This window comes from Amphiura filiformis, unplaced genomic scaffold, assembly GCF_039555335.1.
Source record: "Amphiura filiformis unplaced genomic scaffold, Afil_fr2py scaffold_44, whole genome shotgun sequence".
In the NCBI taxonomy this organism is placed as follows: domain Eukaryota; kingdom Metazoa; phylum Echinodermata; class Ophiuroidea; order Amphilepidida; family Amphiuridae; genus Amphiura; species Amphiura filiformis.
The window spans coordinates 62,023-74,306 of NW_027305508.1; the positions used below are offsets into that span (position 1 = coordinate 62,023).

General features: G+C 37.4%; 1 protein-coding gene across 1 annotated transcript; it reads left to right on the forward strand.

Moving 5' to 3' along the window:
- The first annotated feature begins 3,614 nt into the window (after positions 1 to 3,614).
- Positions 3,615 to 9,088, forward strand: LOC140144167 (uncharacterized). Its single transcript, XM_072165992.1, has 5 exons — positions 3,615 to 4,115; positions 4,411 to 4,850; positions 6,700 to 6,954; positions 8,093 to 8,677; positions 8,708 to 9,088. Exons 2-5 carry the CDS (start codon positions 4,494 to 4,496, stop codon positions 9,086 to 9,088), a joined length of 1,578 nt encoding a protein of 525 aa, XP_072022093.1. The 5' UTR covers positions 3,615 to 4,115; positions 4,411 to 4,493.
- The last annotated feature ends 3,196 nt before the right edge of the window (positions 9,089 to 12,284 follow it).

Consider the following 12,284-nt stretch of genomic DNA (forward strand, 5'->3'; position numbering starts at 1 on the left):
CAGGACCAACTTCGGGGGGGGGTTCAGAACTGCCAAAGTAACAATAATTTTTTGTCCATTTTTTTGGCCAGTCAGAGCCCTTTGGTAGGACATTACGGTACTCTTATATTATATATATTGAGCCAATTAGAATACTTTTAGCTGAGATAATACCCATGCAAAACTCCAATTGTACATCATTTGTACATTTTGACCCCCCTGAAAACCAATGTCAGACATGTTGCCCCACCATCAACTTCAGGTATCTTGAAAATATGTTCTTGGACAACATTTCTGAGAGATATTGGCTTTGGGACTCGATGACTTTGCTTTAAAAGCATCAGTTAGGTTTGCCTACTCACATACATGACATAGGAGTCATTCTAACCACATCAACAAAATGGCTTGGTTGGTCAGTGGTCATCCCCTCAAATTTTGCTATACCTCATACCTCTATGAGCATAATGAAGACATGAAAAAAATGAATGCTCAACTCCAAGTGGTTTTGGAGATATGGCTTGTCAAAATTTGGCCCAGACCCCCACTTTTTCCTCTCTCCATTTGCGTCGTTGAATTAGTAGCGTTTTGGAACACTCATATTTTGACTTTGCGATAAATTTATTAAGCTGAAAAGTATGACCTACGGTGACTTTTACCCAGAGAAGCAGAATCTTGACTCAGTAACATTGTATCTTATCTACTGAAGAAGTTGTGGGTCTCTAAAAACAATTTTTTCGTTTCGTTTTTGACAAATAAAATTTTTACAAAACGAGAGACCCATAACCATGATAACTTCTTAAGTAGATAAGATGCACTGTTTCTGAAGCCAGGTTCTGTTTTTCTTGGTAAAAGTCAAATCTCTCGGGTCAACGTGCAATTCTATGTTAATACTCAATTTTGTACTTAAAATAATTATTACCATCACTGCTCGATTGTAAAAAAAAAAAAAGCTGTCTTTTAGACCATTTTTTCTAATCTTTTAGTACAATTGTTTCGGAGTTTCCCTGTCAACTTTGTTATGCAATATTATTTCCAATATATAATATTTGTCCTGAAGCTGCAATTTTATTTTTAGAGAATAAATATAATGTGTTGTTTTCGCCAGCCCATAGGGCTGGTATCTAATTCTAAGATGGGATTTGTGTACACTAAAGATTAGCTAAGATTATAGCCTTCTTCTATTGGTATGAATTATTTTTTTTACTTCTTGTGGTGGAAATGTTTTTGATGTCTGCTAATTCGATTTGCAAGGAAAAGAAAGTATGTTTTGCCGTTTCAACGAACGAAAACGATTGAGTATTGCCAAAGTTATGTTTGAATTAATTATGACTTAAAAAGTTATCATAGGTTAGGCCTACACATATAAACATAAACTTGTTCAGCAATCAGCATATCAAAAAAATGACATGGTCAACAATTAGTAATTAGCGGGAATGGTCACTGGAACGAGGTCATATCAGTGGACTACTGAGCATAGCATGATGTTTGGTTGCCTGTGAGTGCATAATTGATATGTTGATAACAGATCTAATAATGTTGTAGAATCAAAATCTTCATTATATCATATGAACCACATTGAAGTCAAAGTAATTATCTATCCTATCCTGTATCGTTTTATGGATAAAATTGACTCCAAATGTTATTGATGATATTATTGCTATCTTTAACATCAGTTTTGTCTTTTCAACTGGAAAAATCCGATGGAAAATAAAGTTTTTAGGGGCTAGCTATAATATTGAACAATATATCCCATATTTTGACATGCACTTATAGAAAATAAATAAATTATTGTCTTACTTTATAAATTATAAATACTGTAAAATGACACATAACTAAAGTGAGGCCACTTTCTATCATTTTTATTTGATTTGATTTGATTCATAAAATTACATTCAACAAAATGATTGAAGACTGAGAAAACACACAATGCAGACTATTACAGAAAATACATGCACACACCCTGTAGAGGAGTTTGGATTTAAGGACTATTTGACCAGATATGATTGCTGCAAATCCAGACTAAATCAACACAAGGATATTTCACATTCGAAAATCCTAAATTTGATAGGCTCATTTCTGACAATTCTGTGATTTTTGATACATTTTATTGTATTTCTAAGCTTTTTCCAATAGCATTGCCAACTGAAATTGAGTCGTTTTCAAGACACAAACTTGGAAATCCAGACCTTTCTTTCAATGAGAATTGTATGTGGGGTGTGCACTTATTCTGGAATACCCTAAACGTCTAATTATTGTCTTATTTCATTAATAGAGTCAAGTTCAAAAGTACATTCGTACGTACAAACCAGACAAGGCGCTTCGCTGTCTAATTTCGCAATACCCAAAGGCAGAAAGTGAAATGGTCCACCTCGTCACTGGTAAAGTCAAAAAGGAAATGGACAATTTCTTATCAACATATGACGAAGACGAAGACGCCAAATGCACCTTGGAAAAAGTCTGCGGGTTTTCGGCAATTCAGGAAGCAGCCAAGCTGCAACAATGTTGTCCAATCTTGTACAACGCCCTCGAAGGTATATAACAACTATCATTTAGAAAGTGGCCATTTTAAATATCCCTTTAGCTGCACTCGAAAATTCAATGAGCAATTTGTCCCTATATGCACAAAACAAGTCCTGGTGTATTTATCCCTATCGGGGTTAGACTTAGGGAGGCATCGCTTTATAAGGTTAGCAATTAATCTTTGCCCCCCCTTTAGACCTACACATGCCAAATGTTTTGGATCCCAATTTGCATTTGAACCAAAAGAAAACAAGTCAAGTTTGTCTGTCAGCCAAGATGGCATATGACATTCTTCCCATGATCTATGTTATTTGCTATTTGTAAAAAGAGATATTAGAATCGTGTAATTCGTTTTCTTAAAATGTATAGAAGATACATATCAAACCTTTGTAGCATTTTCAATACACAAACTTGAAATTATCTCTATTAACAGGAGCCTTAAATGGAGTCAAAGCAGACAAAAGGTCAAAGAAGGTTCAAGTCATTGGAATGATAGCGTCACAGATTGCATTCTTCCACCGCCCAAGAATTAACAACGGCCTGCAAAAATTGAATAGTTTGATGATGTGGCTGGCGGGATGCAAAAGAGAGGTAACGGAAACGGAAAGCAAATTGTAATGGCTCTAAGACTTGAGTGCAATGCAATGAAATCAATGCAAAATACATAATTATGTATGAAATATTTATTAAATCTTCAATTTTCGTGATAATTTCTCTATTGACAATCTGTAGTCGCATTATTTGTGTCAAAACATTGCGGCTGTGTACGACCATTTTCAACACAATAACTCCTTTCGTACGTAATTGGTGCATGTGTATTTACAATTTAGTGAGCAATGTTATCTTTCCAAGCACTGGTTTATCATGCATAAAGACATTACTAAAGGTTGTCTTTGCAAGCACTGGATAGGCCAACACAAAATACTTATTACGAACTAAAAAAATAAATGTTGCTTCTAACTTTTTATAGATCATCACCAAATTCAACCACGCAGGATGGTGCATGGGGATCCAGGCAACTAATAATGTGATAGACAAACTCATCCAGGATCATGATAAGGAACTGGTGGCTTGGAAACAGCACCTGGAAAAGCAATTCTTTCCAGGTACGTGACAAGAAAAAAGACACTTTTAAACAGTCGACTCTTTTGAACAGGGTTCTTCATTTACATTGACCCTGGTCGTGTTGATTTCGAGACGTTCGCTTAATCACGTTAGCCCTCCTTCTTATTTTATACACAGAAACTAGCGATCAGCCTACCGCAGTAGAAGAAATGGAGGAAGATGCAGTGGAATGTCTAGCAAACATGTTTGGTAAGTTGGTGCCTTTATACATAATATGAAATATTATTCAAGCGTTATATACACTATGTGGTGAAAAGAAGGTTCGTCAAAATGAAAACATTTGTGATGTATCATTCCAGCACGTCATGAAGTCCCACAAAAGAAACATACGGGATCTCCAGGATCTGCAGGATCATCAGCTTCATCAGTGTCTGCAGGATTTGCAGGATCATCAGCATCGCCAGTGTCTGCAGGATGTCCAGGATCATCAGGATCTGCAGGAGCATCAAGTGCAGTTAATGAACCGGTCATTTCCCCAACGGCGGCAGCAGGTATAATACAATGAAATTCATCCGTTGAATGCACAAAGAAAATGAAAGGAACCATGGGACTTTTCAGTTGCTTTTGGGGTTCCCTTATATAATATAATATAATTATACAATTATTGATGGATCTTAGGAAAGAGTACGTGGTCTACTAAAAGAATATATTATCAGTAGGTACTCAAATTATCATACTTTTGAAGGGCATTACATAATGCATAACCCATAAAACCGAATGTTGTATATACTATTGATATATATTCTAATGATTAATTTTAATTTTCATTATTTTTCTCATATTTAGAGCCGTTAGCGTATACCATCACGTTTGACAATGTCAATCAGCGTATAAACGCCCGCCATCATTCTAGGAAACATTCAAACACGATGATGAACATGATTAACGCATTTGCGACACAAAGCAGAAACCCACCACCACCGGAGTTATCTTCCAAACGGCCCACGGCTGAAGAAATCCAAGCAATTTCCCTCGAAAACCTGCTTCCTTCGTCACAAGATCAAATCAGGCAAACAGATGAAAGTATAGTTATGGTCATGCGCATGCTTTGTAAGCATATAGCTGCATTTAAGAATGTTGAAGTAGAACAGCACATTTCTCATCCATATACTGATGAGTCGTCCAAGAAAACCCCAGTAGTAAGTCAATATATCATGATATCCATGCACTTCAAAATCTTCGATACAGGGCATATGCTACACAAAAAACCCTTTCTGTTGAATCGGGTTTTTTTTCGTAATCTTGATGGAGAGCTGCAGCCACACAAAGTTGCTTCATCACAAGCCCTATAACACAATTTGCATCCGGTTGGTGACGACCTTCTTAATTACTGTTTAATGCTGACCCATTCCATGTCAACTCCAGGGATGTGCACCGCAGCACCTCTTCAATTTTTTTTTCTGTGTGGTGGTAGATATTGATGAGAAAGTAAAATCCCGAAAATTTGAGCTTCATACTCATTTCGTTTTCCTGTGGCATCAATTTGAAATTTAGGGGTTTCACCGTAAAAATGTGTCGCAACGCGAAGACGACGTTGGAGGTCCATAAATGTGTATAAAGGGAACCCTTTACAACTTTGAAAAGTATGTATCCTGGGGTACTTATTTGTGTAGAATTCAAATCTGGTATCAGAAAACTTGTAACTCCTTTACTTTAAAAGATATAGGGCCCTCAAAATGCAACTTCGTCCATCCAGGACCAACTTTGGGGTTGGTCAGAACTCCAAAAGTACAAATAATTTTATTGTCCATTTTTTGGCCAGTCAGAGCCCTTTGGTTGGGCATTACTCTTATTCAATATTGAGCCTATTAATACTTTTAGCTGAGATATAACCCATGCAAAACGCCAATTGTACATTTTGTGTACATTTTGACCCCCTGAAAACCAATGTCAGACATTTTGATCCACCATCAACTTCAGGTATGTTGAAATGTCGGAATCAACATTTGTACAGATCTATGGCAGGGTATGGCAAACACTAAGTGATGTTTGAATTCTCATCAAGTTATACATAGCCAATATCTCTCAGAAAAATGCTGTCCAAGGACATATCTTAAACATACCTGAAGTTGATGGTGGGGCAAAATGTCTGACATTGGTTTTCAGGGGGTCAAAATGTACACAAAATGTACAATTGGCGTTTTGCATGGGTAATATCTCAGCTAAAAGTATTCTAATAGGCTCAATATTGGATAAGAGCAATGTTCTACCAAAGGGCTCTGCCTGGCAAAAAAATGGACAAAAAATTATTTTTACTTTTGGAAGTTTTGGCCCCAAAGTTGGTCCTGGAAGGACGAAGTTGCATTTTGAGGGCCCTATATCTTTTTAAGTAAAAGAGTTACAAGTTTTCTGATGCCAGATTTGAATTCTACACAAATAAGTACCCCAGGATACATACTTTTCAAAGTTGTAAAGGGTTCCCTTTATACATTTATGGACCTCCAAACGTCGTCTTTCGTGTTGCGACACATTTTTTACGCTGACCCCCCTAAATTTCAAATTGATGCCACGGGAAAACGAAATGGAGTATGAAGCTAAAATTTTCGGGATTTTACTTTCTCATCAATATCTACCACCACACAGAAAAGGAAAAAAATTGAAGAGGTGCTGCGGTGCACATCCCTGGAGTTGACATGATATTTGCGTACTTACAATTCAGTTTGCAATGTTATCTTTCCAAGCGCTGGTTGTGCGTGCATCATAACAGAGTGGACCGAGTGTCTTTGATGATTTCTTTAGAAAACATTGTCAAATTGATGACTTCAATACCAGAAGTAAAGATCGACTGAGGCTTCCTTTTATCAAGAGGTGAACAATATACCAAGTAGCAAAAATTCAGGCCTCCCTTTAGCATTTCCTGTGATTCCTCAGTCTCACATAATATTATATGATATTTGTATTCTGTATAATATTGAATATTGTTATGTCATGAGTGGCTGAATGAATGAATGAATAAATGAATGAATGAAGGAATGAATGAATGAATTAATAAATGAAATGAATAAATGAATGAATCAATCAATGTGTCACTTCTGAAATGGTCTACTTTTCCATTCACATATTATTTTACTTAAGGTTCCTATGGGCGTTAAAAAATATGATGAAAACAAACCAGGCGATATAATAGACTTTCTTCATGAGCTGCATACATATGTCCCTCAAGACATACTTGGGATGGCCTTGGAGATAGTTCTGTTTGGAGACGGGTTGACAGCAGAGAGGATACTTGCTGCTCAGAAAGGGCGAAAGAACGGCGAGTCGATGGTTGATATGCTGATTGGTGTTGTGCCGGCAGCTCAAGATTGGCACAAACGTGTCTTGCTACTGCAGGTTTGAGTTACTTTAAATCAAAATTCATTCATTATATTCATTATTATCATGATTATGTAAAAACCTTCAAACAACATTTACTTATATTATGGACACTTCAAAGTAATCAGTTAGCTTAGCGAGCAAGGAGCAGGGTGGAGAGTGCTCCCATGACAAAAATAAAAGAGAAAGGGGTCCCTGTGACAAAATATTAGAGCAAATCGGAAGCCAAAATGAAAAGAAAAGTGGATAAGGAGTCTGTTACAACCTTCAAATGTTTATGTTTTAGCCCCCCTACAATTTTAATTCCCCAACATAGAAAGCTGCCTACGCCCCTGTTAGAAATGCAGACTCATACAATTGTAAAGATTGTTAAGACTACACTTAATGCCACAAATAGCATATCTTGAGCAGAATCTGCAAGGCGTTATAATCGCACACATTTGTCAACCCAAGCCCGTTTATTTATCCGGGGGGGGGGGGTCACTCACTACTTGACGTCACGCGCCCGTGTCCAAGAAATCGTCTAAAAGAGTATGTTTTTCACCACACAGCGGCGTCGACGCCTTTTTGAAAAAGGGGTACTTTTTCAGAAGGCATCGCCATTTAGGGGTCCTTTTTCAGCCAAATCCTTAGACGGTTAGCGGGTTAGTAATATTATTGTTTGAGTGAGTTTGCATTAATTTGATAAAAATCACCAATTTTTCATTGATTCTTGTTACTTTTGTGCATGTTTTCTTCAGTATCTATATGTCTGCAACATCAAAAAGACACCTTGGGTATCAAAGTAGCTCATTTCCCTGTTTACGCCACTTAGGGTATAAATTAGATATTTCTCAGTTAACGCCATAGGGTATAGTTTTTGCATGTGCTACGCCATTAAGGGTAGGATTTTGCATGTGTTTCGACATTAAGGGGTGCAATTTGGTTATGTGAAAATTCGCCATTAACGGTGCATTTGAGAGGTGTTCGGACGCGGGTGGGAGACACTTTTGTGTGAGAGTGACCCCCCTCGGTTTATTTATCACTTTCACAGGCTGTGACATCAGGTTATATCGACTGACCATCTGTGAAAATGCTTCGAAGGCGACCCTCACATTGGTGGGTTTTTTTTTCAAGTGTAAAACAATTCACTCGTGTATACTTTACCTTATTGCAGGATGATTGGGACACCCTTTACGGGGAAGACCTTGGTGCGCGAGACATCGGCACCTTGGTGTATTTAAGAAACCGGTACTGCCATACCAGTGTTACCAAAGACGTTTCGCACTGCTTTCAGGATGCTTATGAGTTACTGGAGTTTGTAACAACAGCATATGTGGTTGCAATGGCAATGCACATCATGGGAATTGACGACCCAAAGGAGATACCAAATGATCTACCAGAGTCCTCCAGTGATTTGTCCAAGTATGCACAGGATGTGAGCCGCGAAATCGTGGAGTTTTCCATCATAGAGGCCCCCAAAGACGCATATCTCAAATATGAAGACCTACAAGAAGACCTGGACGACGACGTCATAGATTCAGAAGTGTCTGATATGGAGGAAGAGGACGAAGTGAAGGAAGAGGAGGATTATGATGAGCTGTGCCTGTGCAAGCAACAACAGGCCAGCAGCTCCCCTATGTTGTATTGCAACAACCGCTTTTGCACACTAGGAAGCTGGTTCCATTACGATTGTATCGGGATTACATCAGACACAGTTCCCAAAGGTATTTGGTTCTGCTCCAAGGCGTGTGAGGCGGATGTAGCTGCGTCCGGAAAGAAGCCGAAGAAGTCGAAGAAAAAGAAGAAGGATGTCCAAATTAAGGTGGACGGGAAGCGGCAATATGCTCGCGGGATTATATCCGCGGGTCTGAAAGCTATATGCCGACGTGACGCCGTACACGAAAATGACGGGTTAAGAATAATCAGGCACTGGAAAGAAGATCTACTACAGTTCCACGTGCAAAAACATCCCAAATATTTGAACCTGGGAACACACATGCTGCTCTGTGTTAGTGGCGCTGTCTCTGAAAGACTGCGTCATAGCTTGATGTGGGATCGGACTGTCAATACAGTTGGAGGGAAGGGGAACAACATCTCCCAAGATAAATACAACGAGTTGTTGAATGGCGCGTACAAAGGTACTTCCACAGTGAATGTATTTCACAAGTAACAGCTGGATGGTGTGTAATTTGACTCGGTGGTGCGTGGTAAATTAACAGTATGTAACATCATGCATGGTAATTGGTAATGAACCTTCACCTAACCTAACCTCACCTAACCTCACCTAATCTCACTTCACTGTCATGACTGTTGGCATCGTTTGGGCGCCTTAATCATGAATATTACAGCCGCAATGAACGTAGCAGAAAAAACCCATTCATTTGTTTGTTTCTATCTGCTAGCATTATTACACAGTAGTGACCAATGTTCTCTTTCCAAACACTGGTTAGCAACAGAAAATATACGTATTACAAACTAGTGAATAATGTTGTCTTTCCATGCGCTGGTTGGCCGCAGAAAATACGTATTGCAAACTAGTGAATAATGTTGTCTTTCCGTGCGCTGGTTAGCAACAGAAAATATACGTATTACAAACTAGCGAATAATGTTGTCTTTCCATGCGCTGGTTGGCCACAGAAAATACGTATTGCAAACCAGTGAATAATGTTGTCTTTCCCCACAGATGTTCCATAGTGTTAAAACGTGTTTTTATTGTGGCGTATACATGGATTATTAACTCACCAAACACATCACGTGTTCGTCAACGTTCGCAAAAGGTTACACATTTAAAAACAAATGTTTGAAAATCACATTTACAGAACATTTTACCAATCATTTTGTGGGTATGTTTGTATGACCAAATGTTTTGATGAAAACCAAAGGCAACCTTTCAAACATTTTAGCAACACAATGTGTGTGTCCTGGTAAATGTAAACAAGCGATATCAGTGTTGTATGCAATACTTCCTATTCAAGAAAAATAGACCACTATTTGTTTTATTTTTTTTTAATATCACCCACTTTTGCCTAATCAAACTTGTCCAATTGTAATACATCATTTTTTATTTAAGAAATTAATTTCACAACCAATAATTAAATATAACATGAATTACTACAATAATGAGGTAACTCCTCACCCATACTCAACATTTGGAATTCTTACACTTGCGGAAAGTGTTAAAATTAGGTGACTTCATGCAATTTTAATTTTTCAATTTTATAATTCTAATTTGATAATTTTCCCTACAATTACAAAAATATTAACATAGGAATTTTATTATCAGAAGTAACAAATACATTATAGGATTTAGCTATTTTTTCATTTGGCAAAAGAAGATGATATGTGATGCGATAAAGTAAAGTCGGTAGGAACTCGGAAATACTCAATTTTCAGTTTCTCAAAGGACAGTAAAAACATTAATAAATGTGCATTTTGCAGAAACCCTGTTGAAATTGAACGCCTAGTTCCAAAGATATGAGCAATTAAAAGAGTTTCCAAAACAACAGGAAACGAAAGAAACATTAAATTTGTTTGGCTTTTATATAGGCCTATCTCACAATCAATATTTCCAAGTTCCGACTGATTTTGCTTGATCACAACACATATTTGACCAATTGAAAGGAATTAGTGGCGTATTTTTCTTGAAGTATAAGCAACAGTCATCAAAAAATGGACCCCCTTCACCGAAATATTCATGACCCACTCCTTGTTATACATTCCCTTACCATACTACAATAATGCGGTAACTCCTCACCCATACCCAAAATTCAAAATATTTCCAGGTCAATCAATCATCAGTTGAAGCCTTTATTACAGTATTTTTCCACAAATGTTGAAGTCATGTGATAAAGTTTGAGCTCATGAATCGCATATTTTATCATTTATTTTACAGAGAGTTCAAAGACGTCAAAAGGTCAACTTACGGAACAGACAATCAAAAAGACATAGCCTAATGGTTGCACACAAAGAAAACTCGAGCATACATACGATAGACACACATATGCCCTGGCAACAAAGTTGACAAGAGAACTACAGGTATGTTTCAGTCATCCAAAATTGCAAAAGTGACGTTTTGTTACGTAATTTTGTTATACAGACTTGACATTTAATATGGAATACTCAGTTATGCAAAATTTCAAGACCGGTCTGGTAGAGGTCTGCATAAATGGCTCGAGCTAAATATTAACTGGGGAGTGTCGGGTTATAATGCAAAATAATTGTTTGACAGAAAATGTGCTTTCCATTAGTTTATATTATTATTATGCCGCTCATAATGTAGTAAACTAGCCTGAAAATGGCTGATTTAAGGCGACTGAATTTGAATTTTGTGGGGGTAGAATTTCTGAATTTGAGCAACATTATTCTAATATTAGCAAATTGATTGAGGTTTATGGCAATTCTATTGAACCTAAATACCAATAAGTGTTCGTCAGAACTGAAATGCACCTGTGATCTACTAGTTTTGAAAGTGGGAGGAGGCTATAAAATATGCCTCTATAAAATGGTATGCACTCAGACAATTTGAATCCTGATACACCACACTTAGCCCGTGCGGTCTATGCAGACTCCATCCAGACCAGTCTCGGAACTTTGAAACAAAAAAGTCCATATTAAATGTCAAGTCTGTACATAAAAGGATATGACCGTTGTCATAATCGACAATCAACAAATGAATGTAAAAGTATAGGTTATTTTCGGAACAACCATGAGTAAAATGACCTTTATTCTGATCATCATATTATTATGTCCTTCAATATGCAGGAGACCCAGGAAGATAAGAAGACCTTGTTGATTGCATCGGCCTGCTCCATAAGGAGACATTCTTCTGCGACAAGTCGGGCAGAAACCACCGAGATTTCCCCGACTTTCTGCACCGCCAACCAGTCAGAAAGCCAAGGCTTTTTATGAGGAAGTTGAAATTAACTCGAGACAGAATGGCCAACAAGCGAAAGCATGAATTGAAGCCAAGAAAACCAAACAAGAAATAAAAAGTAAATATAATGTTTCCATCCCGGTTTCCATGTATGAAATCGGTTGTTTAAGGGGGTACTACACCCCTCAATAAATTTGTGTTTATTTTTGCATTTTTCTCAAAAACTAATAACACAGTGGTAACAAAAGTTATGTATATTATAGGGGCAAGGAATCCAATTACTACACTGGAATTTCAGTGACCCAAGACAAGCGGTTTGTTATTTATGATAAGAAATAAGGTACCGCTATAGGATGTACCTCGTTTCCTATCATTATATACTGAACCGCTTGTCTTGCGTCACTGAAATTTCAGTGTAGTAATTGGATTCCTTGCCCCAATAATATACATAACTTTTATTACCACTGTGTTATTATTTTTGTAGAAAAATGTA

Excerpts from the sequence above, each read along its gene's own strand:
- LOC140144167 (XM_072165992.1), top strand. The coding sequence starts at position 4,494 with ATGATGAACATGATTAACGCATTTGCGACACAAAGCAGAAACCCACCA. Across the intron at positions 4,851-6,699 it reads AACCCTTTCTGTTGAATCGG|GTTCCTATGGGCGTTAAAAA; the intron begins GTTTTTTTTCGT and ends ATTTTACTTAAG. Across the intron at positions 8,678-8,707 it reads CCAAGGCGTGTGAGGCGGAT|TCGAAGAAAAAGAAGAAGGA; the intron begins GTAGCTGCGTCC and ends AAGCCGAAGAAG.